The 27,984-nt window shown below is 33.4% G+C and overlaps 2 protein-coding genes across 3 annotated transcripts in view; one reads left to right on the top strand and one right to left on the bottom strand.

The window, feature by feature from the left end:
• LOC142330530 (FAST kinase domain-containing protein 4) overlaps positions 1-311 on the bottom strand; it is a 55,676-nt gene extending 55,365 nt beyond the window's left edge. Inside the window, exon 1 of one of the 2 annotated variants that reach the window (XM_075375865.1) lies at positions 184-311. The gene's annotated coding sequence lies outside the window, so the exon portion shown is untranslated. The remainder of the gene's footprint in view (positions 1-183) is intronic. The other variant, XM_075375866.1, reaches the window with a different exon arrangement.
• Positions 267-27,984, top strand: LOC142330532 (peroxisomal membrane protein 11C-like). Its single transcript, XM_075375867.1, has 4 exons — positions 267-611; positions 747-925; positions 1,871-1,939; positions 22,706-27,984. The coding sequence occupies exons 1-4, from the start codon at positions 384-386 to the stop codon at positions 22,917-22,919; spliced, it is 690 nt and encodes a 229-aa protein (XP_075231982.1). The 5' UTR covers positions 267-383; the 3' UTR covers positions 22,920-27,984.

The following is a 27,984-nucleotide window of genomic DNA, read 5'->3' as shown; positions in this document are numbered from 1 at the left end:
ATGAATGGTATTTCTAACAGTACAATTAGTGCGGTTTCGCCATTGGGAAAGGTTAGGTCCTACTCATTCAGAAAGGCCCGAAAGTACTATTAAAAAATCATATCAAACCGATAAGTAAGAAAGAATAATTTCAAAGCTTTAATAAATAAGTAATTTTAGTCGAATCAGAGAATTAATACAAACCTTAACTTATACTTAATCACATTGTTATCCTACACCAAACTAACGCATCCATTTCTAGTCAAACAGCTGATATGTATTAACAACAGCTGGTTGTTCGCGCTCCCTACTCTGAAATGGTATTTCAAAATACTTGAACGAAAGTGTTTAGTAATGGTGGAATCGCCTAATTTTTGTTAATTTACTTCAGTTAAACTTTAATAATGAATTTAGCTTGTGTTAATGAACTTTTAGATAGTTACAATGGCCGCGATAAAATTTTGAGATTAATTTATTATGGAATCAATTCCGTGACAGGGTTATGTTCACGTTCAACATCTAATAAGTTAATCAAATTTAATAATCATATAGATAGTTGTCGAACATTTTTGAGATTGTTTGATGATTTACCAATGCTACAGTATACTTTAAGTTATGGATTTGGTGAAGAGGTAAATTTTGTTTGAGTTGAGGCAAATAATTATTCTTGATGTTAATTGAAGTTAATATTAAGGGAAATTAATAATTTCTTATAAAATTAACTTTTTTTAATTATTTTTAATGATTATTCATTTAATTTTGTACAGGAACCTGATATATTAATGCAGTTCTGCGGAATCTGCGGTAATGTTCTGGATCAACTGTATTATCCATTAGAGCATATTGCATGGGCAGCTGATAATGGAATTGTAGCTGTTGACAGCAGCTGGTGGTGGAATGCTAGTACAGTTTGTTGGGTTCTGTCAGTTTACCTCAGTTTCTGCAAGTAATTATTAAAATTCTAATTAATTTTATCATGTTTAGATATTATATAGATCATTTCCTTTAAAGAACATTTTTAGAACTATGACATGACAAAATGTTAATATTCCCTTGGAAAAAACACTGGTGCCATTGCACTTTCTGCAGTTTTAATTACTATGTGAAACATGTTTTTACTAATAAAAAATTGTATTTATTGCTTATATTTTTACTTACTTGTGTTTATCAATTATTTTTATGTTTGCATTAACCAACATTCTTATATTACACTTTATTTTATTTAACCTTGTATACAAATACTTTGTTTTACTACTTTCACAATTTTATTGGAATGAGTAACTCATCTCAATTTCATGAAGTAAATATAATTAAAAATTAAAATACCCTCTGTACATATGTATGGAAAATGCAAACTTATGTGTTATCAGTAGTAAAAATGGATAGCATCTTTACTTATGTTGATAATTATTTGTTATTATGGTTTCTGTTGAATTTAAAAATAAAAATCAGTAAACAATAGTAGTTAATGTTAATAAAGCAAAATATATCTTTTAGAATATGTTACATTTGAATTGACACAGTAATTAAAAAATTATTTGAATTCATTGATCATTAAAATGAAATGTGTTTTAATAAACTTTTAAAGAATGGATTAAATAAAAAAATCATTTTTAATTCATGGAAATGCTGCTAGAAGATATTTTCATTACTTTTGTGTAGTTTCCTCATCAGTGAGGAACATGATTATTGCATTTCATTTCAGAAACTGCAAAACTTTTCAGAAGTATTTCCATGAATTTAAATAACATATTGGCTACTATTTTTTTAATGATAAGAATATAAGTTATAACAGATTGCTTTTATTTAAAAAAATTAATAATAAACTGCATATATTTATTACCTATAAATAAATATACTACTAATAAATATTGTTTTTTTTATGTTTCAGGTCGCTTAGATATTTTACTGTACTTCAGTCAAGTAAGCAGTATCATAGTATTTCAAATGTACAAAGCAGGTAATTTTTGTTTTTTTATTTCCTGATTAAATGCCATTCAAAATATATAATTTTATTGTTTACATTAAAAATATAAAATTGTAAAATCTTTATTGCAGATATAAAATATTTAGCTACTTATTTTCAAAATAATGGAACCTTTTCTTCCAAAACAGTTTTTTAGTTAATATTAGTTCCTGTTCAGTGAAATATATCGCAGGACTATTGTTAATGGAACCACAAATATAATATTTAGGAAAAATATAAAAAGATCTTGGTTTCTCTGTGAAAAAAATTTTGATTTGTGTTTGTTCATTTGAAATGGTTTTTTTTTCATCAATTTAATATGTTTGTAAATTTCATAAAATACAAGATATTAAGATTTTATGTGTTATGTAGAATTTTCATATTGCATTTAATGTCTTTGTACTTCTACTTCTATCAACTGTAAAATTTGACTGTCATGTGCGAGTGTTTATTTGTATTCGTTCGTTTATTTGTGGGGAATGTAGATGTGTATGTGTACATCCAAAGTAGTATTTAATGCAATCATAACAGTTTTATTTACATACTCTTTGGTTGTTATTTTTGTTAGTATTTGGAATGATTTTATGTGTTTTGTTGGTTGTTTTGAAAGCTGTCCAAGTAGTCTGTTTTACTGGAAATGTTGTAAATCTGATGACTGTTGATTAATGAATTTAGTTTCCTGTTGCTAAATGTGCTTTTGAATTTTGTAATGATCTTCTTACATAATGTAAAGGGGGATTTTTGTTATAAGAAGATCAAGAAAGGTGTGTTGATATTTTGTAGTGAATTGTAAATAGGGGGCTTAATTTTTTATGGATGTAATGAATGTATGACATTTTATATGACCTTTGTATTTATTATCAACTGTTATAATGTTTCATCAAGCTATTCAACTTAGTATTATTCTTGTATTTTTTAGGTGAACAGTATTTTATAAATTTTATTATATTAGACCTCATTTTGATTTTCTGACTGAAGTATGTGATTAGATGTATTGCATCAAATATGATATTGGGACACCAAATATGGGCAACTATGTGACATATATATATTGTCTACAAAAACCCGCAGAAACTCATATTTTAATTTATATAAAACTGCATTCAATTTGTGGTCGAATAAGACGTGGTGTAATAACTAGGTATAATTTCATTCTTATCGCTTCTTGTTTTCTCCTATACGGTAAATATTTTATAAATTATTTGTTTTATATTACAAATAATATACATAGTAACCTTTTATTTTTTAATCTAAAATAATTGTCAATATTACTTATGTTGCTTTAAGTTGCAGATCATCCTATATGTATGTTATATATGATACGTGGTTGTATTTTCTTAAAATTGAGTTATCTAGCCAAAGAATCATTTAAAGGATGAGCCAGGAAATATAATTTTTTTTTTAAATCTTAAATCCCCACGACCCTAGCCTTTGCAATGTGTACAGTGTAAAGTATTCTGTAGCTCTGTGTGTAGAGCTACACTTTGCACTATGCACATATACTACACCAAGAACACTACACAAACTACAACATATACCCTTACACAACTTCACAAAACATCCTACATTATCTCTTCTTACACTTAAACACTTGGTGGTGTTATGTCACCTTACGAAATACAACCGTAACCCAAGGTGGAAACTATCTTGCCAATGGGTGGATGACTCTATGTAATAAGTCTCAAATGATGTTCTCGGTGCACCTGGGCGAACCCAGTTGTATTTAGATCTAGTTCCAGTACGCGTGTGCTCTATTGGATTGGTCTGTTATATCACCAGTACTTGTGGGAACCATATGACAGTTCCTAATAAAACTTTTTTGGTGGCTGTTGAGAGACTTGAAAAACCAACAAAAATTGAGGTTTGAAACGACTCTGTCCGACATTGTCAGCCAAAGATGTGCTGACCAACAAAGTGACACAGCCTAAGTTACTAATGTAAGATTTCTGATAGTGAAATGCAAGGAAGAGGGTAAATCTTTTCCAAGTTTTCCTCCTTTTTGATAAATAAAAAAGCTTAGGAGTGGCGCTCTCTTGATTGAAGTGATTAATGATGAACAGAGCTGGAAACTCGTAGCCCTTAGATACATAGGGAAAGAGGAAGTGGTAGTGGAGCCACATAACATGCTAAACTCCAGCAGGGAAGTAATCTCTTGCTGTGACTTGGCTGATGTTGAACTATCAGAGAAATCAGAAGAGCTGTCACCACAATCTGTCACTTCTATGCAGAGGATCATGTCACTTCATGATCTGTGCAGAGGATGTGTGAACATCCACACTTATCCTAATCTTTTTGTTCCAACTGTTCCTGAAAGAATAAGAATTGGCTACCTCTCTATCTGTATGCGGCCATACATACCTAACTCAAGTTGTTTCTTTCAGTGTCAGGGTTTTGGGCACAACAAAATAGCTTGCACCAAGAAGCAAGTTTGTGTGCATTGTAGCCATACCAGAACATGATGATAGCACATGCGCAGAAACTGAAAAGTATTGTAAAGGTTTACATTCTGCAATTTCTCAAGAATTCGCTGTTTATAAAGAGAAAACAAGGCATTCTGTATGCTCTCTATGTTAAGGATTTGTACTGAACAGAAACTGTCTTTTTCTTTGGCTCATAATGCATATAAAAAATTCCTCAACATGAGAAATCCTGTAATGCTCAGTGTTAGTTTTGTATAGGCTTTTTCTAACAGTGTGCAAAAGAATAACGAGTGTGCACCATGTAAAGAAATAAAATTGGTGAAGGCTTTGCCAGACCAGTTAAAATCCCTCACCTCTGCTGTTGCAGTGTTGAGTATGAAGGATAGTTTTGGTAGAAAGCTGGCAATGGTGTACCAAAATCAACTTCAGTTATTAAACTACCAAATAAAACTCCCACTGCATCAACAATGCAGCAAACTACTAAGATTCCACTGAAGGGATCTACAAAAAAGCCTTCACTTTGTACGGTATCTCTGGCCTCCCAGGCATCCAAATTTGCACTACCATCTTGAGATCTCTTCAAGGACATGGAGGTGGATGAATGCAAGAAGAAGCTAAGCACTTCCTGAAAGTTTTAAACACAAAAAAGAAAAACCAAATAGTATTCAACAAATAATTTGAAAGCAGAAATTTAATATATAACAAAAAAAATTATTTCCAATGGATACAAGCATTATTCAGTGGAATATTCAATGGATTGAAATCCTAATAAAGGAAGAAAATCCTTTAATACTGTGTCTGCTGGAGACTTGCCTCCATTCCCATGATGATGTGTCCTTTTGTGGATATGTTTACAAAAGATGTGACTATGAAACTGAGGACAGTGGATGAGAAGGTTGTTTTCCTGAAGGAAATAGTATTGGCTATGCAGTAACCACTGGATACCAACATCCCTGCAGTCTCTGAAGATAGAACCATTCAGTATTAATATCTGCAACTTATATCGTCCTCCAAATTCTAACATTAGTGAGGACGATCTGTCCAGTCTGTTTTCCCAGCTTCTCATACCCTGCCTAGTAATTGGCGATTTCAATGTCCATCACCATTCTTGGGGCTCAGCATCATGTTTATCCTGAGGTAATATAGTTGATCGGCTGGGTCAGAATTTAGATCTCTCCTTATTGAACAATGCATCGTAAACATTTGCATCATTTTTATCCGGTATATCTTCATGCATTAATGTCTGGGAAGCCATGGCTGCCTGCTGTTGCTTGGTGGGATGAGAACTGCAGGTGCGCACTAAGGGATTGGCTTATTGCTTTATGTAATTTTAATCGAAGACTGACATCTTAACTGCTATGTGTCTTCTGCAATGTGAGGGCTGTTTGCTGTCGAGTGTTTAGGTTCATTTACATCATTGTACTCTGAATTTGTGAGATATAAGTTATAGGTAGAAATATCCTGTGGTGGTTGTAGACTCACAAAATGAATTAAACATGCCCTTTTTTATAATGAAATAAGGTATGCCCTAAATAATTCTTGTGACACTTACCTTGGAAATGACGATATCAGGCTCATTATGTTACCACATCTCCCAGATAATGCACTACAACATCGTTTGTGTATCTATAATAAAATGTTCTCTGACCAGGTGTTTCCAGGTTCTTGGTCAGAGGAACTGGTTATCCCCATACTGAAACCTGGTAAAGATAAATCATGCTCCAAAAGTTATCGCCCTATCTCCTTGACCAGTACCCTGTGCGTGATTGAATGAAAGATAAACTGTCGTCTGGTGTGGTGCCTTGAAAAAAACACCCTAATTGCCCCAGAACAGTGCAGTTTCCTCCAGGGTAGATTGTTTATTGATCACTTAGTTGTCCTGGAAACAACTATTCAAAACGTATTTTTATGTCGCCAGCGTCTGGATGCTGTATTATTTGATTTACAAAAGGCGTATGACATGGCATGGTGGAGAGGAATCCTAAATACATTTCATGGATGATGTGCACAAGATAATCTCTTTGCATTTATTAGGGGTTTTCTTAATACTCCCATATACGAAAGTTTCACACTGGAAAGTGAGTACTTCAGGGAAGGGAAATGTCCTAAATGTTACTTTGTTTGCCATAGTCATAAATAATATAACAAACTGCATGCAAAAAGTGGTTGTGTGTTCTTTGTTTGTAGATGATTTTTCTATTTACTTAGCATGTAAAAGGTTAGCTGCTGGTGAGAGGCTGCTTCAGAACACAATAACCCGTTTAGAATCGTGGTGTAAACCTTACTGGATTCATGATTTCTCTGGAAAAAACGAAGTGCATTTGCTTTTCCTAGTTGAGGGGATATGTAAACCCTCTACTGTATTTGTATGGTGAACCAGTTAAGGCATGCACGTGGGTTAGAATTCTAGGAATGTGGTTAGACCAACAACTAACGTGGGTAACACATTTGAAGGAGCTGAAGGTAAAATGTTAGACATGCTGAGGGTTCTGTCTAATACTCATTGAGAAGCTGATTGTATATGCATGTTGCGCTTCTACCAAGCTCTAATCCATTCTCGATTAGAGTATGGCTGCATGGCGTATTTATTGGCACGGGCCTCCGCACTAAAAATGTTCGATGCAGTCCATCATTCATTCAATTGTCTTTCTACAGGTGCTCTTTATCTCTAGATCCATGGTAAGTCTACTGGTGAACAGTGATGAGCCATCTCTTTGACAGACGGAAGCAAATGATAAGCTCGTACATGGCTTGCACTAAATTGCAATCAACTCATCCAACCTTTGATCTGGTATTTCGAACCAGCATGCTAATCGATACCAGGAGCAGCCGAGATCTTGCTTCGTTAGGGATTAGAGCTCAACGCCTTTTCTCAGCTGTGAATGTGCAGTTACCTCCAGTCCTTACTGTTGCTCTTTGTTATTACCCTCCTTGGCAGCCTTCTTTTGTTAATTATTGCTTTGATTTTTGTCAGCACAATAAAAAGAACACAAATCCGGTTATATTGCAAGTGAATTTTATGGTGTTATAAATAGTGTGAATCATGATATTACAGTTTATATGGACGGCTCTAGAAACGTTAATTCTGTTGGTTGTGGTTGGCAACAGAACATACATGCTTGGCTTTCCACCATCACCAGTATTTTCGTTGTGGAACTGTATGACATTAATAAGGTCTTTGGTAGAATTTACAGCTAGAGTAGACTGTATTTTTGATGAGATGGTAGATGATGAAATGAAGCAACGCTATGTTCTTCTTGTATCGTTATATTTCATTTCTTGTCACCCTTGACATTTTGATTGAATTACAATAGTTACATTAAACTTAAGAATATATGACACTAGTCAAAATTGAACTTTAACATTATCAAGAAATTATGAGTCCCCTTGGACTGAAATGAAATCACGACCGCATTGCGCGGGATTCTGACGTAGAATGATCATACGGCTTAACTCGCTGGTGAGCGCTAGCACTCATTAGATCGCAGCATCGGACGGCTCGACATGGAACAGAACACACCGCCTACCAATTATAATTACCTTAATTATAATTCTGTGATGCATCACATGAAATAAAACTTAATATGCAAATAAAGAGTATTACATACAATAATTACATAAACCTTGAGAGTACAAAAATTAAAGGTAACTCAACAAATCTAATATTGATACAGGCAAAACTTACAACCAAAGTAAATTGAAATAAACAAATACATTAATAGGACGTTAAATAAATCTCATTGATTCAGAATGACTTATGTCATTACAAGCATTTAAATTTGGAAGAACAATCAATTTATTAATAGTTCTTTTTACTATCGTGCTACTAGTTTTCACATCAACTAATTTAACTAGATTATCGTTACCTGGATACACTTAAACAATTATTCCTAATTTCCACATCAGTGGAGGAAGATTACTTTCTTTAATTATAACTACATTGCCAACACAAATGTTATTTGAAATTTTACACTTGTTCCTCTGCTGCAAGGAAGGTAAATAATCGATAGACCATGCTTTCCAAAAGTTTTTCAATATTCTTTGTATAAGCTGCCACCTAGTAAGCTTATTTACATTAATGCATGAGAAATCAGGATAAGGTAAGGAAGTTAATGGAGCGAAGATTAGAAAATGCCCAGGAGTAAGTGGAGTAGGATTAGATGTACACCATCCACCATGACGGATAAATATTTCCAACGTGGGATAGAATTCTTCTGGTGACGGATCTGACAGTATACGATCATTTTTATTTTTTAAATTATAAATGAAGCGACAACAGTATGAAAATATGTTTAATGTTCGTACGAACGAAGAAAATGGTTTTGAAAGTTCTAAAGTTTCTGTTGTTTGAAGAGCAGTTGTAAACACATTAGTTTTGCTAGACTTCTTCTCTTCCTTGAGCGAATCTGGCTGAATCATAGAAATGGTAGGCGGATGGGATGGCCAGGCGTCCTCATCTTCTTTCAGAAACGACGGACCATTCCACCAAAGTTGTAACGAGGTTAATACATCCGGTATACAACCACGTGATAAAACGTCTGCAGGGTTATCCCTTGAAGTAACGTGCTTCCATAAGCATTCCTTAGTTAGCTCTTGAATTTTGCAAACTATTTGCGACAAATATCTTCTATCTATTAGGAAGCGAAGACAACCAGTAAAGTACTACTTTAGAATCCGATCAAAAATGGATTGAATCAAATCCTATACCTAAAATACACTTTACCTTATTGAATAAACGAGATAATAGAAGAGCCGTATTTACCTCTAACCTAAGAGTAGAGATTTGTTTGACTAGCGCAACTCTAGATTTTGAACACAATAAGTGGATTTCAACGTGTTCATTACTATCAACAGATCTGATGAAAAGACAAGCACCATATGCGCTGCTACTTGCTTCACAAAATTCATGCAATTGATAACTTAGTGAAACTACTGATTTTAACTAATATAGGAATATTAAAATTACTTGACGACTTGAGCTGAGAATATAGAGAATTCCATTTTTCAGCTAGCGGAGAGGGAAGAACTTCATCCCATTGAAGGTTAGCGCACCATAACTCTTGGTTGAACACCTTAAACGGAACGATTGCAGGAGCAAGTAGAACCAAGGGATCGAACAATGAAAAAATAATTGATAAAACAGAACGTTTATTATAAGTATTATTATCCTTTGGTTTGATTTGATAAATTAAATCATCACCTTGAGGATCCCAAGACAATCGAAGTGTTTTGATATTTTCATCTTTGTCTAATTTGTTGAATGAATCAGAATCATCGAACATACCAGACACATTTGAATGACATTTATGCAGCGAAAGTCCGTATTTGTTAAGCAATAACGAAATATCATTGTATAATTCTTTTAGCTGATCGATGCTGTCACAACCAGTGAGAAAACCATCAACATAAAAACCTTGCTTGATTCATTGGCAAGCTTAAGGAAAGAAGACTTCATTCTGATTATAATCTTCTTTAAGTTTAGCGTTTTTCTGAAATCTACGATGTAACAAATTGAAACGATGCTTTGCATTCTCTTACGAATCTCTAAAGCAAAGTTTTCCTTACGAGGAAGAGATACAACAAATCTGCCTTTGTCATCAGAAAAGGTATTTTCAACGAAATGTTTTTTGCAGAAAGATTCCTCCTTGGTCGGTAAACGATCTTCGATCGCTTCAGATCTCCAAAAGAGAGGAAAGCTGTTCATTGCTAACAAAAAGTGATATTGAATGAGAACTATTTTTCCTTTTACTAGATTTAGTAGGGATTTCACCCCAGACTATGAAACCAAGACGAGTTTCTCGAAGTATGATATGATTAGAATTATGAGTTAATTGAACAGGCTTAAGCAACGAAAGATAATATTGAGTGCCTAGAAGAATGTCGATTTGCCCAGGAATATTAAAATTAGGATCGGCGAGAAAACGTTGAGAAGGAATTTTCCAGTCAGTTACGTTTATAAAACCATTAGGTAACAGACCTGTAATCGATGGCAGTACATGACATTTCAAATTAAAATTTTCATACATAGAATTCATATTTAAATCAACATTTAGCTTAGATTTAGTAACAATATTACTAATACCTGAGATTGGCATCAAAACAGGTTTGGTTTGAAGCCCAAGTTTAGTAGCAAACCTTTCAGTACAAAATGAAATCATCGAAGCGGAATCAAGTAAGACCCTGGCTTAGATGAAATTACCTTTTTTATCCTTGACGTTAACTACAGCTGTTGCAAGTAAAACAGACTTGTTAGGCTCTGATGTTAAAGGAAAGTATGAACTATTAGCGGGGAGCTTGATTCGGCTTGGAAGATTTATTTGCTGCGTCTTGCAGCGTTTTATCTAAATGAATTAGCGTATGATGCTTTCGTGAGTAATTTTTACATTTACGATTGCTTTGACACTTTTTCACAATATGCTGTTTACTTAAACAATTAAGACATAATTTTTTCTGAAATACAACATTTTTCCTTTCATTAACATTATAACTTAAAAATTTATCACATTGATACAAATTTATGGTTGCTAGTTTTACATAATGCGCACATAAAATGATTAGAATTATTTACATTTTTACTAGAAGTAGGTTTTAAATAATCATATTTTTTGCCGCTAAAACCTACATTAGACGGCTGTACCTTTTCATTACATTGAATCGTGTCAGGGGATTCAAGTAGTTTACGCTTACATTCTAAGAAAGAAATGAGTTGTTCTAACTTTGGAAATTCATTATTTTCCAATGTTTTTTCCCAGTCTCGTAAAGTATTTAAATTTAAATTTTGAGTAATTAACTGTATGATAATAAATTCTAAATAATCAATATTTAGATTCTTCAATGCATTAATGTTGGAATTAATTTGATCAATGAATTTAGATAAATTTTCAGAATTTTCCTTCTTTAATGGTTTTAGATTAATTATTTCCATAGCATGTTCAGCTGCAATTAGTCGTTTGTTGTCATAACGGGCCTTAAGTAAGTTTATGGCAGTTTCATAATTTTCAGATGTTACTGATAAAAGATGTAATTTGATTGGGTTTGTTAATTATTTATTTGACTCAGTTGCGTCTGAAATTTTTAAAAGATTTTCTAGTTTTTTGTTTTAATTTAAGTTTATCAAAAATGTTATCATGTATGTCTCTATCCTCTAAATCTTTATCTGTTGCATCTTTATGCAATTCTATTTCAGATTGAACTTCAAAAAATGTTTTTTTCGTATTCTAATAGTTTATTGAATTTTATAGTGGACAGATCATAATCGTCTGATTCGGAATTAAAATTATTAATGAATATTTTTAATTTTGCTATGCAGTTTTTCATAATACCTCGTTTCTTAATTAAATCTTTAAATTCCATTTTGACTGGAATTACAATATTAACAGAGATAATATTAAATTTATAAGAAATTAAATTATTATAAAATAATACTAGTAAAAGTAGATAAGTTGAATACAAAGTAATATTGTTAGATTATTATCTATAACTAAAGTTGAATAAACAAGATAGCTTGAATGTATATTCGATACGATTTTATCGGCCTATCTTCAGGTCGACGAACAATACGAAACTTGAACTGCGAGCATTAGCGTGCACACTCCGTACAATTCTAACAAAGAGCTTACCAAAGCCGGTATTGAAAATTCTGCTTTATATACTTGTTCAGGTTTTAGTCCTGTGAGTAACTGCCTGTTACAATCCATTTGAATATATTTAATTTTTTTACACTGTTATATATTTTAAATAAGGTTCTATGAAATTAGTGTTCACACGGTTTTTATGAAACATTAATAATTTTATATAACACTGCTTATAAATTAATTATAAATACCGTTTGATCCGACCTTACGAATCCTGCCTTGTAAATCCTTCGACCAATCCGGTCACCAACCCTGCTCCTTAATCCGGCGACTTGACGATCCTGTCCCTCAATCCGGCGACGGAGCACCATAAAGAGATATGGGGTAGAATTTAGAGCTAGTGTGGACTTTATTTTTGATGAGATGATAGATGATGAAATGAAGCAACTCTATGTTCTTCTTGAATCGTTATATTTAATTTCTTGTCACCCTTGACATTTTAATCGAATTACAATAGTTACATTAAACTTAAGAATGTATGACACTTTAGTCATAATTGAAGTTGAACATTATTAAGAAACTATGAGTCTCCTTGGACTGAAATGAAAACACGACCGCACTGCGCGGGATTCTGACGCAGAATTATCATACGAGCTTAATTCGCTGGTGAACGCTAGCACCCACTAGATCGCAGCACCGGGCGGCTCGACGTGGAACGGAACAGCCCTATATTTGGTTAGTTCAAAATTTTGACATGTTTTTGTTAGCTGAGATTCCATGAGTGCCTTACAGGCAATTATTGATGTGTTTTTATTTTGATCTTAGCTTACGCTACAGGTTTTTTCATTTTAAAATGTATTTTATTTTAAAAGATATTTTTATTTTTAATTGTGAACTTTTAACATTTGTTTTTTACAACACATCATGTTCAGACAATGATAACGTCGAAGCATTTTTCGCCCAGGAAAAAATCCTTTGCAAGTTGATGGAACTTATGATAAATCATCATCTAGTGTGATACCTTAAGAGAAACACCCTAACTACCCCCGAACAATGCAGTTTCCGCCAAGGTAAATTGGCTACCGATCATGTAGTTGCCCTAGAATCTGTTATTCAAAACACCTTCTTACTTCGCCAATGCCTGGTTGCAGTATTTTTGATATGCAAAAAGCATGAGACACAGCTTGGAGGAGAGGAATCCTAAATAAACTGCATGAATGGGGCAAACAAGGAAATCTCCTTGCATTTACCAGGGGTTTCCTCAGTAGTCGGTCCGTTTGAGTTGGAACGACGATATCCGAAGATTTCACACTAGAAAACGGAATACCACAGGGAAGTGTCCTGAGTGTTACCTTATTTTCCATAGCCATATATAGTATAACAAACTGCATGCGAAAACCCGTTACGTGTTCTTTATTTGTTGATGATTTCTCAATTTACGTAGTATCTAGAACTTTAGCTACTAGCAAGAGGCTGGTCCAAAATACAGTAACTCGTTAGAATCATGCTGTAAAACATTTGGATTTTCATTTTGTCCAGAAAAAAATGAAATGCATTTGCTTTTCATGCTTGAGGGAAGATACTGACTCAATTATTTTTACATGGTGAACCAGTAGAAGATGCACACGGGTTAGATTTTTAGGAATGTGGTTTGACCAATGATTAATCTAGGTAAGACATTTAAAGGAGCTGAAGGTAAAATGTTTAAACATTTTAGACATGCTGAGAGTTTCATCTAAGATTTTTTTGGAACTGATCGAGTATGCTTGTTGCACTTCTACCGAGCTCTAGTCCATTCCTGTCTGGACTATGGCATTGGAGTTTATTCATTCGCTTGGTTTATCACTCTTAGAATGCTAGATGCAGTCCATCATTCATTCATCTGCTTTGCTACAGGTGCATTTCATTCAAACCCTTTGGTAAGTCTACTGGTTGAGCCATACCTTTCAGATAGACAGAATCAAATGATCTGCACCTACGTAATTAGATGTGCACCTATGTAATTAGATCTGCACCTACGTAATTCATATTAAAGCGGAATTCGAGAAAATGTGGAATTCCACCAAATTCGAGTGATGTGTACCCCCAGACATCCTGTTGTTTCTGATATTCAGTGTGTTATATTGCAAATGACTAGATGTAATACAACAGTAAGCTTCTGCTGGATCCCCAGACATATAGGAATTGTAGGCAATGAGCGCGCAGATATTTCGGCAAAAGAGGTTATTTTCAGCCTGCTTTTACCAGTCACATTACTTCTAATGATCTTGTCTACTTCCTGAAGAGATTAGTTCACTATGATTGGCAAAATGAATAAGATAATACCATGAACAATAAACTTAGTCCAAGTAAGAACACTGTTTCACTGTGGAGCTCCTCATGCAAAAATAACTGTCGAGTGGAGATTACTACGGAGTACGAAAATGGGGAAACTCCATCAAAATCCAAGATGGCGGTGGTCGGCCATCTTGGATTGTGACGCCATTGATGCAGTAGGCTGTCACCACCATATTGGAATGTCCCTTTTCCCTTTGGGAATTTCCCTTTTCCTTAGCTATATATTTGGGATATTTGAAATTCTGCAGGGATACCAACTTGAGTAATATATTCGCTTTGAATATTATTTATAATAATTAATTCAAAGGTTGGTACCGCTGTTGATCAGCTGTTGTGTACCGGTCGGTTTGAATTAAATAAATAAATAAAATTCGAAGTGAAAAAAAATTTGGTTGGCTAGGAATCGAACCCGGTTATGACGGGGACTGACGCCTTAAACCAATCGGCTGCAGTGATTCCCTGACTTAAACAGTGAAAAATGTTTTACATAAGCTGCGAATCTTAGCGCGTCATATCAGTCTGTACACTAATACACACACACACACACACACATATATATATATACATACACGCAAACACATACACATATACATACATACACACAAACACATATACATACACAACCACCTACCAACACACACTTACCTACCTACCTACCTATACACACATAAAGTGACGAGTCGATTATTATAGTCTATAGTCTTCGGCGATTCGATTATTTTGAAACCAGGCGGTACGCTTATCGTAAATTCATGCAACACATGTCCTTCTGATCCGTTCGTAGAGGAGCCTCGTATAAGGTTGCATTCGACCCGTACAAATTCACGTTGTTTATGGCAACCGGCTTCGATGACTCGTGCCATATATTCGCCGCTAGATTAGGTTTATCAACCCCCAACAGCGGTGCCAAACTATCTCTTGATGATAGATCGATCTCAGCACTGCATTTAAGTTCACATTTTAACGTATTGTTATTCGGTTGCATAAGTAAATCTATTTAGTGTTTGTCTTTGAGTTCATCGCTCAAACGTTTAGCGATATCATCCACTTCGTACGATCCGGTCGGTAGTGTCAGCTTAATCGTTTTTGGAAATTTATTTGAAACGATAATAATTGTGTTGTTGATTCCCTCTTCGACATTCGGAATCGAGTTATATGATGTTAGGTTTATCAACGCCAATTCCCATTCGCCATCAGACAAATCCAATGGTGGAAAGAATGTAGCGTGTAATAACGACGTATTTCCACTTATGCAGAACATGATGATGTTTACTTGTAGACTGACGAACCACTACTAAGAAATTCAAGACATAAATGTCCGCAGATAACCGTGTTTATATTCTGTCTGGCTTTGCACTTGAAATTTATAATCGAATCGAATGGAAAATAACGCATCAATTTGTTAGGTGGACGCAAATTACCGAAACTCTCAAAATAGTCCACCATTAGTCCACGTTTTCTAAAACAGATTCAGTGTGTTCCACGACCGGTATTGGGATCAAGATTAACTATCGTAGACTCATTAGTCTTCGGTTTTTTGGGTAATGCGTCCAACATGAGGACTCCTCGAAAATCGGCTATATTTAGGTTTCTCGTGTACCACATCAGTTCTATATTCGATAGCGGATGCATTGCTATTCCCTTTATTGGAGACGTCGACGACGACGACGTTGTTTTTTTTTACCACCCATCCCCGATCCGGTCAAAGGGTAGAGCTTAAGATATAATCCCCGCCCTGCAGTGTCGGCTTTTCTTTTCACCATTTCAACAAGACGTTTTATATTATTCCTTTTTGGTTGTCTTCTTTTTCTTCTTACTCTTCCACCGCCGATCTTTGCTTTTAATTTCATCGCGTTTGTAACCGCCAATGCAGTAGCCTTTTCTGCGATACTCGAATCCTTAGCTTTAACTCTTTCCCAAGCGCTTTCGGCTAATTTACGATCTGCAACCGCTCTGTTTTCTGTTTTGTATGCGATATAGTGTTATTTACAAGCTGCATCCAATTTGTTTATACCGGGATCGTTTCTCTTTAATCGTTTTTCTAAATTCGTTCCCGGCCCGCAGTACTGATATCCAGGAATATGTAACTCTACCCGCAATAAATCGATTCCTTTGTTTACAATTTTACCCACCACCTTTTTGACACCTTTTAATGCTTTATCACCAATATAAGATCCTAATACCCCTGCAGCTTTTGCTGTTAGACTTGTTAACAGTCCACGGCCTCGTTTAAGACTAAAATTTCGTTTACTTCTTCTCACCTTACCCTTTCGAATAGGAGAACGTTTTGATCTCCTCACTCTTGCCATGTTGGACAGACAATGAACCTTTTTACAATCTTCCACCAACTTATATTGGGGGTCGTATCATATTTTCCTCCTTCGTCTTCGACGTAATTCTGTCATTGTTTAATAATTCCATTAGCACGATTTGATCAAAGTGTTTGTTACGTTTGACGTCAAAGTTTATTAGAAATCTGTAAAATTTAAATAGATAGATGTTCATCGACATATCCCTTAGTAGCGAGATCGGTCGATTTTATAGTGGTTTTTGTGTTTATAATACTACTCCCTCCACTTTCTATTCTACATATCCATCATATAATTATGTACATGTTACGTTATGTTAGGTATTAGTAGCGTTTACTATTTGTAACACTGCTACCGTCGCTGAAGGTAATGATGATGATCATAATGTAGCATTCACTACTCTTTTCTTCAGTGCGGTTTTGTCAATATCATTTAACGTTACGTTAGGTAATGATAAACTCGTATTAGCGACGTTAACCATTGCTTTTTCTAAAGATAACGATGCTGTGATGTTGCTAACATTATCTTCAGACTTTTTTTTTTTTTTTTTTTTTTTTTTTTGATGTCGATAACTCCTTCCATGATCGTTTCTCAACTGCGAATGAATGTGTGTGGTCAAAGATACCTTCGTTAGTCCCCTTCTTATATCACCGTAGACGTGGTCGGGGTAACCCCCTCCACTTTTTCTTCTACTTATGTTAACGTTATGTTAGTGTTATGTTGTCGTTAACGTTATGTTAACGTTGTTTTATCGTTATTTTAACGTTGTGTTAACGTAACGTGTAGGTTGGTGGTGGAAGTGGTGTATGTGTGTATAGGTAGGTAGGTAGGTAGGTAAGTGTGTGTTGGTAGGTGATGTGTGTGTGTGTATGTATGTATGTGTTTGTGTCTATGTATGTGTGTATATATGTATGTGTGTGTGTGTGTTAGTATACAGACTGATATGACGCGTTAAGATTCACAGCTTATGTAGAACATTTTTCACTCTTTACATCAGGGAGTCACTACAGCCGATTGGTTTAAGGCATAAGTCAGTCGCGTCCCGTCATGACCGGGTTTGAGTCCTAGCCAACCAATTTTTTTTTCACATCGAATATTATTTATTTATTTAATTCAAACCGACCGGTACACAACAGCTGATCAACAGCGGTTTCAACCTTTGAATTAATTATAAGTAATATTCAAAGCGAATATATTACTCAAGTTGGTATCCCTGCAGAATTTCAAATAGCCCGCTAAGGGAAAAGGGAACTTCCCACAGGGAAAAAGGGATATTCCAATATGGTGGTGACAGGCTACTGCAACAATGACGTCACAATCCAAGATGGCAGACCACCCCCTTCTTGGGTCAGTGACGTCATTCCAAGATGGCGGACAGCAGCCATCTTGGATTTTGATGGAGGTTCCCCATTTTCGTACTACTACCACTGTTTATATTAATAGTTTATATATTAATAGTGCATACCAGGCTCGCTCATGATTATCTGATGACGCAAACAGTACCCCTTTGTGCTCACTGCAACCGCCAACCGCCAACCGCCAGCTAACATTGCATCACATCCTTGCGGATTGTATCTATTATGCGGTATGTGTCGCAAATTTAACCTACGGGCTAACATGCAAACTATTCTAAGGAATAATGAAATGTTATCTTATTTTACAGTTTCTAAGAACCGTACATATACATTGAAGTATTTGAATTACTGTAGCAAATTTTCGCTATTCATTCCAATTGTATAGTATATTTTTTACGTATAATGTATGCTTATTTTTTAATATATAATTTATATGTATAATGTGATGTATCTTTGTTTATTACAGCAAATATATTGTGTCTATGTGATGATAACGTGGAAGTGTTTTTCACCCAGAAAAAACCTCCCCCAAAAAAAACGACTTACGTAGAACAAAATTTGCATAGACAAACTGGGTAACAGTGGCCCGTGAGGCTCAATGTGCTGTCCACGCACTTACCGTGCGACCGACATCAAGACCGACACAAACTATTTGTTTTTTTACACTTTAAATATTTAATTCTACAATCATCCTGTGACATCATAACTTAGCAGAAAACGACAACAGTTGATCTTCCAGTACTATGTATGAAGCGATGTATTTCTATGGATTTAGTATGTTTTGATAGGTACAAACCAGAAACATAGTTGTTTCTTGTAGGCAAATTAACAAATAGCCAGTTTAATTTTTATATACTTTTAAAAGTAACAGCGATATCTTAAGCACGTTGAAGAATATGAAAATTAGTTTCTACAAATTTTACAAATTTATTACTCCTTTCAATGTTCGTTTTGTGACTTGCAAAATCCTGATGGCACAGAACCATGTTTAATTTGTATTGTTCACCGGAAAGGGAAGTTGATACATATAAAAGTTCAATGACAGAACATAAAAGTTGCAGATTTTACACAATGAAACGACAGAATTTCCGTCATTTCATGTTAACTGGAGTCCACGTATATTGGGAGTTATGTTGAGGTGTTGCATTAATGATTACAATTCGTGGAACATATTACAGTATAATTTTAAAATTGTAAAAACCAGGAGTTTATATTAATTGTCTTATAACACATATATATCTATGAAGTGCATACAACTCTCCTCACTCACTTTCTCAACCAGTGACTCTCTCTCTTCACTTTCTTTAGTTCTCCCGCTTACTCTAAAACCTGCATATCATGTTTATGCTCGCAAACGCACACTAACAACACTCATACCCGTACGAATAGCATGTTCGGACTATGTTTTTTCATAGTGTACTGTGATCGGTCATAAAAATATTTTAATTAAAATTTACTCTATTCAATCTTAGTAAAGAGTAGAGATCTTTGAGTCAAAGCTCCTGGTGAGAAAAAAGTCATTTGAATCTTCGTTACAGAGTGTTTCTTTTTTGTAATTTTTTACTGGATTTCCATTGTTTTAAGTACTACTTTGGTTACGTTAATTCCACGACTATTTTGGGACCGATAATTTGAATATTTGCATCTTTCCTGCCTAGTAAATTAGTATTCTCCCTGCCCTCAACTCTGAATTGTCAAGACATCCTGTGAAACTTCACGTTATTCAGGGATGAGATACCCACAATACTTTTTAGCAGTCCCAGACCAGCAAAGAATTAAATTAGTCTAAGATATGAGCCTGACTATTCAAAAGTTTGATTAAATGCTTACTTACATATAACATCTTTAGACATTAGCAGGAGCATTTAAGAGTTGTAAATATGAGGGTTATTTTTTTCAAGGTCCGATCGGTCACGAAATTAAAACCACAGTGTAAATAAAAAATTGTTTAATTTGTAACAAGTACTTAGTTACGCTATTTCTCTACATAGTCGCCACTCCGATTTAGACATTTGTCGTAGCGTGGTACCAACTTTCCAAGACCCTCGTCATAGAACGGAGCCGCCTGTGTTTTCAACCGTGTTTCTACGCCGGTCTGCAGATCGATGTCTGTGCCAAAATGTTGTCCTCCTAGCCAGCGTTTAATGTGAGCAAAGAGGTGAAAATCGGATGGAGCCAAGTCCGGGCTATATGGTGGGTGAATAAGAATAAGCGGAGAGGAATGTTGTCATCAGGCATTGTCTTTCTCCATGACAATCCTCGGCCGCACACCACAGCTGTAACAAAGAAGCTCCTGTAGCGTTAGGAAGTCGTTAGTTGCGTAGTCGTTAGGAAGTGTTTGTCACCCACCATACAGCACGGACTTGGCTCCATCCTATTTTCACCTATTTGATCACATGAAACGCCGGCTAGGAGGACAACATTTTGGCACAGACATCTAGTTGCAGACTTGCGTAGAAACACGGCTGAAAACAGTGGCGGCTCCGTTCTATGACGAGGGTATTGGATAGTTGGTACCGCGATACGACAATTGTCTAAATCGGAGTGGCGATTATGTAGAGAAATAGCGTAACTATATTTAAGTACTTGTTACAAATAAAAAAATTTTTATTTTCACTGTGGTTTTAATTTCGTGACCGATCGGACCTTGAAAAAATAATAACCCTCGTATTTTACATATCCTTTCAATTTGTAGGGTGTTCCAAATATAATGTATCTACACAATTATAAACTAATGCCATTTAACATCTTACTCAGAGCTCTTAGAAGTTAAAGCATCTACTACCTGCTAATATTAAAGGAATTACTGTTCATAAATTGTATTCTTTGGTGAACAAAACAAATTTAAAAATTTTATATTATACACTAGGTGTGATCAAAAAATAATAATAATTTTTTTAATTCTGCAAGATATGTTTTTTTGATCGAGTTCATCTTTTTCCCATATGATGGAAGCATTGTCTCTAATGTATGAGTATATCAATATTTTCAGTTATTTTAGACATGTAGTTCAAATTTGACAACCGAGTGATTATGATGTACTTTATACAAATGGTAATTTATTTTGTTTGAAAAAGATGGAATGAAGGTTTTGGATAAAAATTTATGTTAAAGATAGAATAAAGCAATTAAGGTGTTAAAGAGGATGTTAAATTGACACAAAGAGTTTATGAATGGCACACATGATTTCAAGAAGGACATAAAAGGCGACAGAGTTCGTCATCCTAACGTATCAAAAGCCGGTGAAAATATCAACAAAATAAAAGACATTGTGATCAATAATTGTTGAAATACTGTTAGAAAGATTGCCAAAGAGGTGAGAATCTTAAATAGCTTATCTGAAACAATGTTTACTGACATTTTGAGTATAAAACTAATAGCAGCAAAATTTGTTTCAAAACTGTTGAATTTTTAATAAAAGCAACATCACAAAACAGTTGTTAGCTGACATCGCTTATAACTCAGAATTACTCATGTCATAACAGGTGACAAAATATGGATTTAAGGTTATGATTTTGAACTGAAGGACCGATCATCCCAGTGGATGTTTCCTGAAGAATTAAGACAGAAAAAAGTACATTAAATTTGATCAAGTACTAAGGTTCTCAATATTATTAATATTAAGAACATTAGAATATTATTAATATTAATGTTAGCAACATTAAGTGCTTAGGTTACATTCCATACTAAGCAGATACGATTTTGGGATATCTACTAAGAAGACAAAGGTATGGAGCTTAGTAAGTAAGGAACCTGTGCGTACAAAAATAGTGATAAATAATGAGTTATTAGAACAAGTAACTGCATTTGAATATCTGGGTTGTCAGCTGTTTTTTTTTTAAATCAGATGATGTTTGTAATAAGCTGCATATATTTCAGAAGTTGCTAGGTACCATGCAAATGACTCTTGTCAGCAAAGTAAGGAAAGAAACGGTTATTGAATTTTATAAAACTATGGTGGTACCGTAGTTTATAGACTTGGAATCTTACTTCACATCAAAGTCAAAGAATTGGATGTACGGAAATAAGATTTTTGTGTAGTGTTAGCATGTTAGCAATTAGGAGTCGGTTGTATTAGAAGCATGATTGTAAAAAGTAGGTGGAAATGGATGAGTCATATAGACAGGATGTAGGAAATAGGATTCCAAGGATTATTTGAGATTATAGATTGGTTAGTATGAGAAAAATAGGACAACTGACTAAGAGATGGAGGGAGCAGTTGTGAGACTTAGTGGTTGAGTCTATGGCAATGGAACAGGCTGTATGGCCTACCCGTAATGTCATGATGATGATAATTAAGATTCTCTTTACTGTTTTTTTTCTTCTATTACAGTGGCTCCATCCATTACTAATTCTTACCTCTAGGTTGTGTAGTGAGCAGTGTTATTTCGAAACAATCCAGTGTGTTAATCCAAACAAAATGAACATTAATGTGGACAAAAAATTTGTAAATTTTACATTAGTTCACATTTCACTGTTATTTAGCCAAAAATAACACCAAACCGACACTGCAACCTCAAAATTCCCCAGACATGGTACCCTATCATTTTTATTGTTCCTATTATTAAGAAAAAATTAAAAGGACTACTATTTGGGACAGTAGATGAAATATATAAAAATATACAGGTAATGAACTTTGAGTGAACACTTTCTTACCGATTATTAATTTTTTATAATTCTTTATCTCTAGTTTTTGCAATTATATTTTTATTTTGGTTTTGTTAGTTTAATTATAAACTAATTTTTTTAATTATTTATTTTACAGAATAATATTAAAGGAGTTGTCTAAAGCTCAATTAAATGAACTTTTAACAATGGTGAAATGTCTTAGTGATCTAATTCATGCTGTACATTGGCTTCCACCTGGTATTCTTTGGTCAAGACGTTTAAAAACATGGCATATTGGATTATTTGGAACAGTATCATCTATTATAACATTGTATCAAACGGTTGCTTTTTCAAAAAAAAAAATGTTATAGCCTATCATAAGTATTTTAAATCAAATTATGAGTTCGAACATTATATGTATGAATGTTTTTTTTTTTTTTAATTGCAGTGCAAAAAAGTTATTATAAATATCAATAATAATGTATTGCGGGTTAGGATATTAGCATACTTGATTTTAAAAAGATGAATTTTAACTGTGAAATTTGTAGACTAATAAATTTGCAATTTTATAGATGAGACCTTAGGAGCCAAATATAATCAGTACACACCTTCATTTACATATGTCTGTTGATGAGGGTGTAACAAACTTCATTACTACTTTGCATATGTCAGCTATGAAAGAGGTAGTTCATAGGTTACCTAATTGCATGGATGAAAACTATTTTATTATTTAAGGTGATGGGTAAATTTGAACTTGGAACTAAACAATTTTGGGTGGAAAACCCATAAACTTTTTTTTTAAAGGAATAATGTTAATATTAACCACCTTAGTAAATATCTAGCTGTCACTTTTCGTTAGTTTTTTTAGCCTGGTACATATGTAATTAGGCTCTAATAAAAACTTTGACAACACTTCGTAAACTTTATAACTCTTTACATCTTTTCTTTTTATGAAGTTTATTGCTTTTTATAATTTTTTGTGAAACTGACTCAATTAATTGGTGCTAATATATTAGGAATAAAATACAGAAATACACGATTAACGTAGTGTTATTTTTGTTATCTCTGAGCATTGTGATCTAAGATCATGTTTTATGTTAACAACTCTTAATTAGGCTTGTCATAAAATTTAATTTTATTCATTTAAAATAATTTTTATTTTTTTATTTTTCTCTTGTTTTATCATTTTAACTTTTTAGTTATTTTAAAAATATTTAATTATTAGTTTGTTCTAAGGTGCATGTTGTATATTTCTTATTGTGACTTTATTCATTATTAAATGGTATAATTTTTTTGATAATTTATTACATAATGAATACTATTTATAAATAAAAGGATAAATGAAATCCTTAAGTATATGTTCTTCTTAGTTTCTTTTTTTTATTAAAAACCATAAACTGTACAAATTAAATGAATGCATTTAAATTAGCTATGGTACCAAGAACAAATGTGTTGTGTTTATTATAATCAATACTATGATAGGAAATTCCTATGCTTGAGATTACAACCCATAGATCACTGAATGTTGAGTATATCTTCTTTCTTTCTTTCTGTCCCTATCTGTTCCAGATGTTGGCAACCATCATGGCTGTGCTTCTATCATTAGTTGCATGGAATAACTCTGCATATGTCTTGCAGGTCCAGTCTATGAAATTTTTTACCCAGGAGATTCGTCTCCTACCAACACCTCTCTTTCTGGTTATCTTTCCCTGTAGAATTTCCTGCAGTAGGTGGTATCTGCTTCTGTTTCTCATAATGTGACCGAAGTGATTGGAGCTTTCTTGTTTTCATAGTGCTCAAAATTTATTTCTTCTTTTTCATCCGCGAAGAATTTGTGTTTGCGACACAATTTGTCCATTGCAACCTCAGCATACTTCGATAGAGCTATACCTCTTGTGTGAGAAGGTACACTCAATTAAGAAAGTGTTCCTAATTCACCTTCTCACCTGAAGGGTGTTGCATTGTGCGAGACTGTATATTAAATGCCTATCAGCCATTTCTAAGTTAGTATAAATATGATTCATTAACTGCCATGTTGAGTAAGATAATGGCAAAAAAATAATTAACACGTCCATCACAGATCAACTTATTCACTTGGTCAATAGCAAATGACAAACTTTTTTTTTGTCTTCAGTCATTTGACTGGTTTGATGCAGCTCTCCAAGATTCCCTATCTAGTGCTAGTTTAATTTCAGTATACCCCCCTACATTCTACATCCCTAACAATTTGTTTTACATATTCCAAACGTGGCCTGCTTACACAATTTATTCCTTCTACCTGTCCTTCCAATATTAAAGCAACTATTCCAGGATGCCTTAATATGTGGCCTATAAGTCTGTCTCTTCGTTTAGCTATATTTTTCCAAATGCTGCTTTCTTCATCTATTTGCCGCAACACCTCTTCATTTGTCACTTTATCCACCCAGCTGATTTTTAACATTCTCCTATAGCACAACATTTCAAAAGCTTTTAATCTTCTCTTCTCAGATACTCCGATTGTCCAAGTTTACTTCCATATAAAGCGACACTCCAAACATATACTTTCAAAAATCTTTTCCTGACATTTAAATTAATTAAATTAAAAGACAAACAGGATATTAATTTTTATTTACATTTACAACAGTAAATTGTTAATTACATTTTAATGCAAATTATTTTTCAATATTAACATTATTTATAATATTTTCAATATTATTAAATTATAATTTATTACAAGATAACATTAATAAAATTAATCTACTGAGGTCGTGTCTAGTTATTTAATTTTATTTGGTAGGAAGTGGAAACTGGCTTTTTAATCTAGAGTTTCAACCAACAAAAAAATAAACATTAAAATTTTAACAAAACTGTATAAATCATTTGTGAGAAATTATGCTTTGAATTGTTGACACATATTGGTCATGCCTATAATCCTAAAAGTATAGCATTTACTGGTGAGAAAATGTATATTTCAACTGATTATTAGGTTAAATTAACTCGCTCTTGTACTATGTATGTGAGATTTATGGCATGGAACCTTTCAGTCAAATTTTGAAGCGCATCCATTAATTCATTCACTCTGAAATTTTGCATGCAGGTTTGCTGCTGATGACAACACATTTTAGCAACATTTTTAAACTTATGCAACCTCGTTTACACGCATATTTTAATTTGAAGCTATGACTTTCGCATAATCTTACATATCACCATCAACGCTTGTTGACAAATCCATTCTGGGATACTGTCCTAAAATTATTTTAGTGTGTTTTTTAACAGTGGTGTTTTAAACATTTTTTTTACATATTTTTTATTTTCTACTTTTTAGTGTCATTAATATAAGAGTGGTTTTTAGAAAGTATTTTTTGTATTCTACTTTTTAGTCGTAATATATTTATACTTTACAGCTGCGCTAGTGCACAGGTTTGAGCGTATTTAGCGAAAGATCAGATCGGTATGTTTTATGGTGGGTACATGCAATCAAAAAACAGGGCTATACTACTTCATTTCCAGATAACAGAGATCTGGTCAATCAAGATTGTACCTGATGCATTAAATATTTAGCGCTCAACCTACTGATACATACGCCGTTTGAATCATGAAAATCGAACGGGTGGTTGCCAAGATATTACAATGGCACCTCCATTGTACCCCTTCCACAGTTTCTGAATGGTAACCGGGGGCACTTGAAAATATTATCATCCGTTGAGTACCACTGGGAGTGGATGGGCTATCATTATAGGGGGTTGAAAATATTTTTCTGAGTGCTAGGACCGACCATTTTCGAGATATTTGGGATTTTCGTTCAAAAATTCAGATCCGGTTAAAAATTACTAAATTTTTCCAAAACTTCAGTCTCTACTGTACAGAATTTCTAGTAGCAACTGTGAACCCTAATACATATCTCGCTTGTTTATAAAACGAATAGCGTGTTCCAGTTGGAGCTCTATGTATTGGTAAAATTATGTATTTCAAACAAGCGCAAATTTTAGATCCAAAATTAACGAAACAGGCTAAGCTATCTTTCACTAAGAAAATATGCATGTAAATGAGGCTGTTTAAGTTCAAGAGGCATTTTTTTCTCTTAGCAACTTAGGGTCACCTAAGACTTGAAAATGTTGTTAATGTGTTGTCATCAGGAGCAAACCTGTATGCAAAATTTCAGAGCGAACAGATAAGCGGAAGTGCTTCAAAATTCAACTGAAAGGTTCCGTATCATGAATTTCACATACATAATCAAAAGGCAAGTTAATATAAGAGTGGTAAAAAACTATCTTTGTAAGAGGTACAACAGAATAATGGAAGTTCATACTGTTTGCAAGTGTGCTATAGTGTTCAATTCCTTTATAAAATTCAGATTTAAAAAAAATAATATTATTTTGTTAATAGACTGAATTTTCTATCACTGAAAATATAACCGTGCCTTTTAGTCAATAGCTCTTAAAAGTTATATAATGTTTCAAGTTCAACAGTGCAATCATCAGCTCAAGTTACTCTTTAACTCATTTCATTTTATTTTAATCTCTTATTATTTTATTTACATTACCTTGTTAGATTTATTATTTTTTTTTAAATGTATTTGATAATATGTTATTATTTACTAGATTGATTTAGTGTAAGTATAATAAATTTTCAACATAATACATTTTTTTTGATAATACATAAATTACTGATTAAGGACAAGTTTAATGATATTGTGTATTATTTTATGAGAAATATCGAGATTATTGTTTTCAATTAGTGAGGTTTATCAGTCATTTATAAATATTCATTCCATAATGTTTTATTGTGAGTTTTAATTCTAACTAAAAAAATCTTAATCTAACCTAACCTTAATTCAAATATTTCTTAATATTTTATGTGTGTATTTGAATCAGAGTATCAGCAAGTGTAATTTTTAATTTACCATGAGGTGTTTATGCGACTTTTTTTGTACAGTTGCAAAGAAACAGTCCTGTGTTTCACGACATATCCTACAAAAAACCCTCTATCATTCTTCGTTCTGGTGAAGTCTTGTCTGTGGGTTGTTATATAATAAATTGGTGGTATTATATTAGTGACAGTTTTAAAAAATTGCATTTGCTGATATAATTGTGAATTCCAACAAACATTAATGTTTAGGTTTTTTTTACTTAGAAATATTTTATTCACTGCAGGAGTAAAAAATAATAATAAAAGTAAAAATACTGATAATATATACTTTTTTGGTTATTGGAAGCTCAGCCATAGGTTATATGTACTTTTGTTGACTTTTAAGTATTCTTAAAATTGTATTTTTAATTACTAAAGAGAATTTATGACTGACAAAACTTCATAAGCTTTTATTAATTTAAATCATTAAAATAGTGTAATAATAAAAAATAATGAAAAAATGTAATTCATTGAGTAAATGTTATTTTTAAGATATTTTTTGTATATATGGCTTTGTATTATTTTATAAATACAACAATAATATAATTA

This window comes from Lycorma delicatula, chromosome 9, assembly GCF_047948215.1.
Source record: "Lycorma delicatula isolate Av1 chromosome 9, ASM4794821v1, whole genome shotgun sequence".
NCBI classification, from domain to species: Eukaryota; Metazoa; Arthropoda; class Insecta; order Hemiptera; family Fulgoridae; genus Lycorma; species Lycorma delicatula.
The sequence above is the reverse complement of the archived record's forward strand: the minus strand, read 5'-3'. Positions and strand labels throughout refer to the sequence as shown.

Coding starts and splice junctions, on each gene's coding strand:
- LOC142330532 (XM_075375867.1), top strand. CDS start 384: ATGAATTTAGCTTGTGTTAATGAACTTTTAGATAGTTACAATGGCCGC. Junction 612..746: donor GTTATGGATTTGGTGAAGAG/GTAAATTTTGTT, acceptor AATTTTGTACAG/GAACCTGATATATTAATGCA. Junction 1,940..22,705: donor ATTTCAAATGTACAAAGCAG/GTAATTTTTGTT, acceptor TTTATTTTACAG/AATAATATTAAAGGAGTTGT.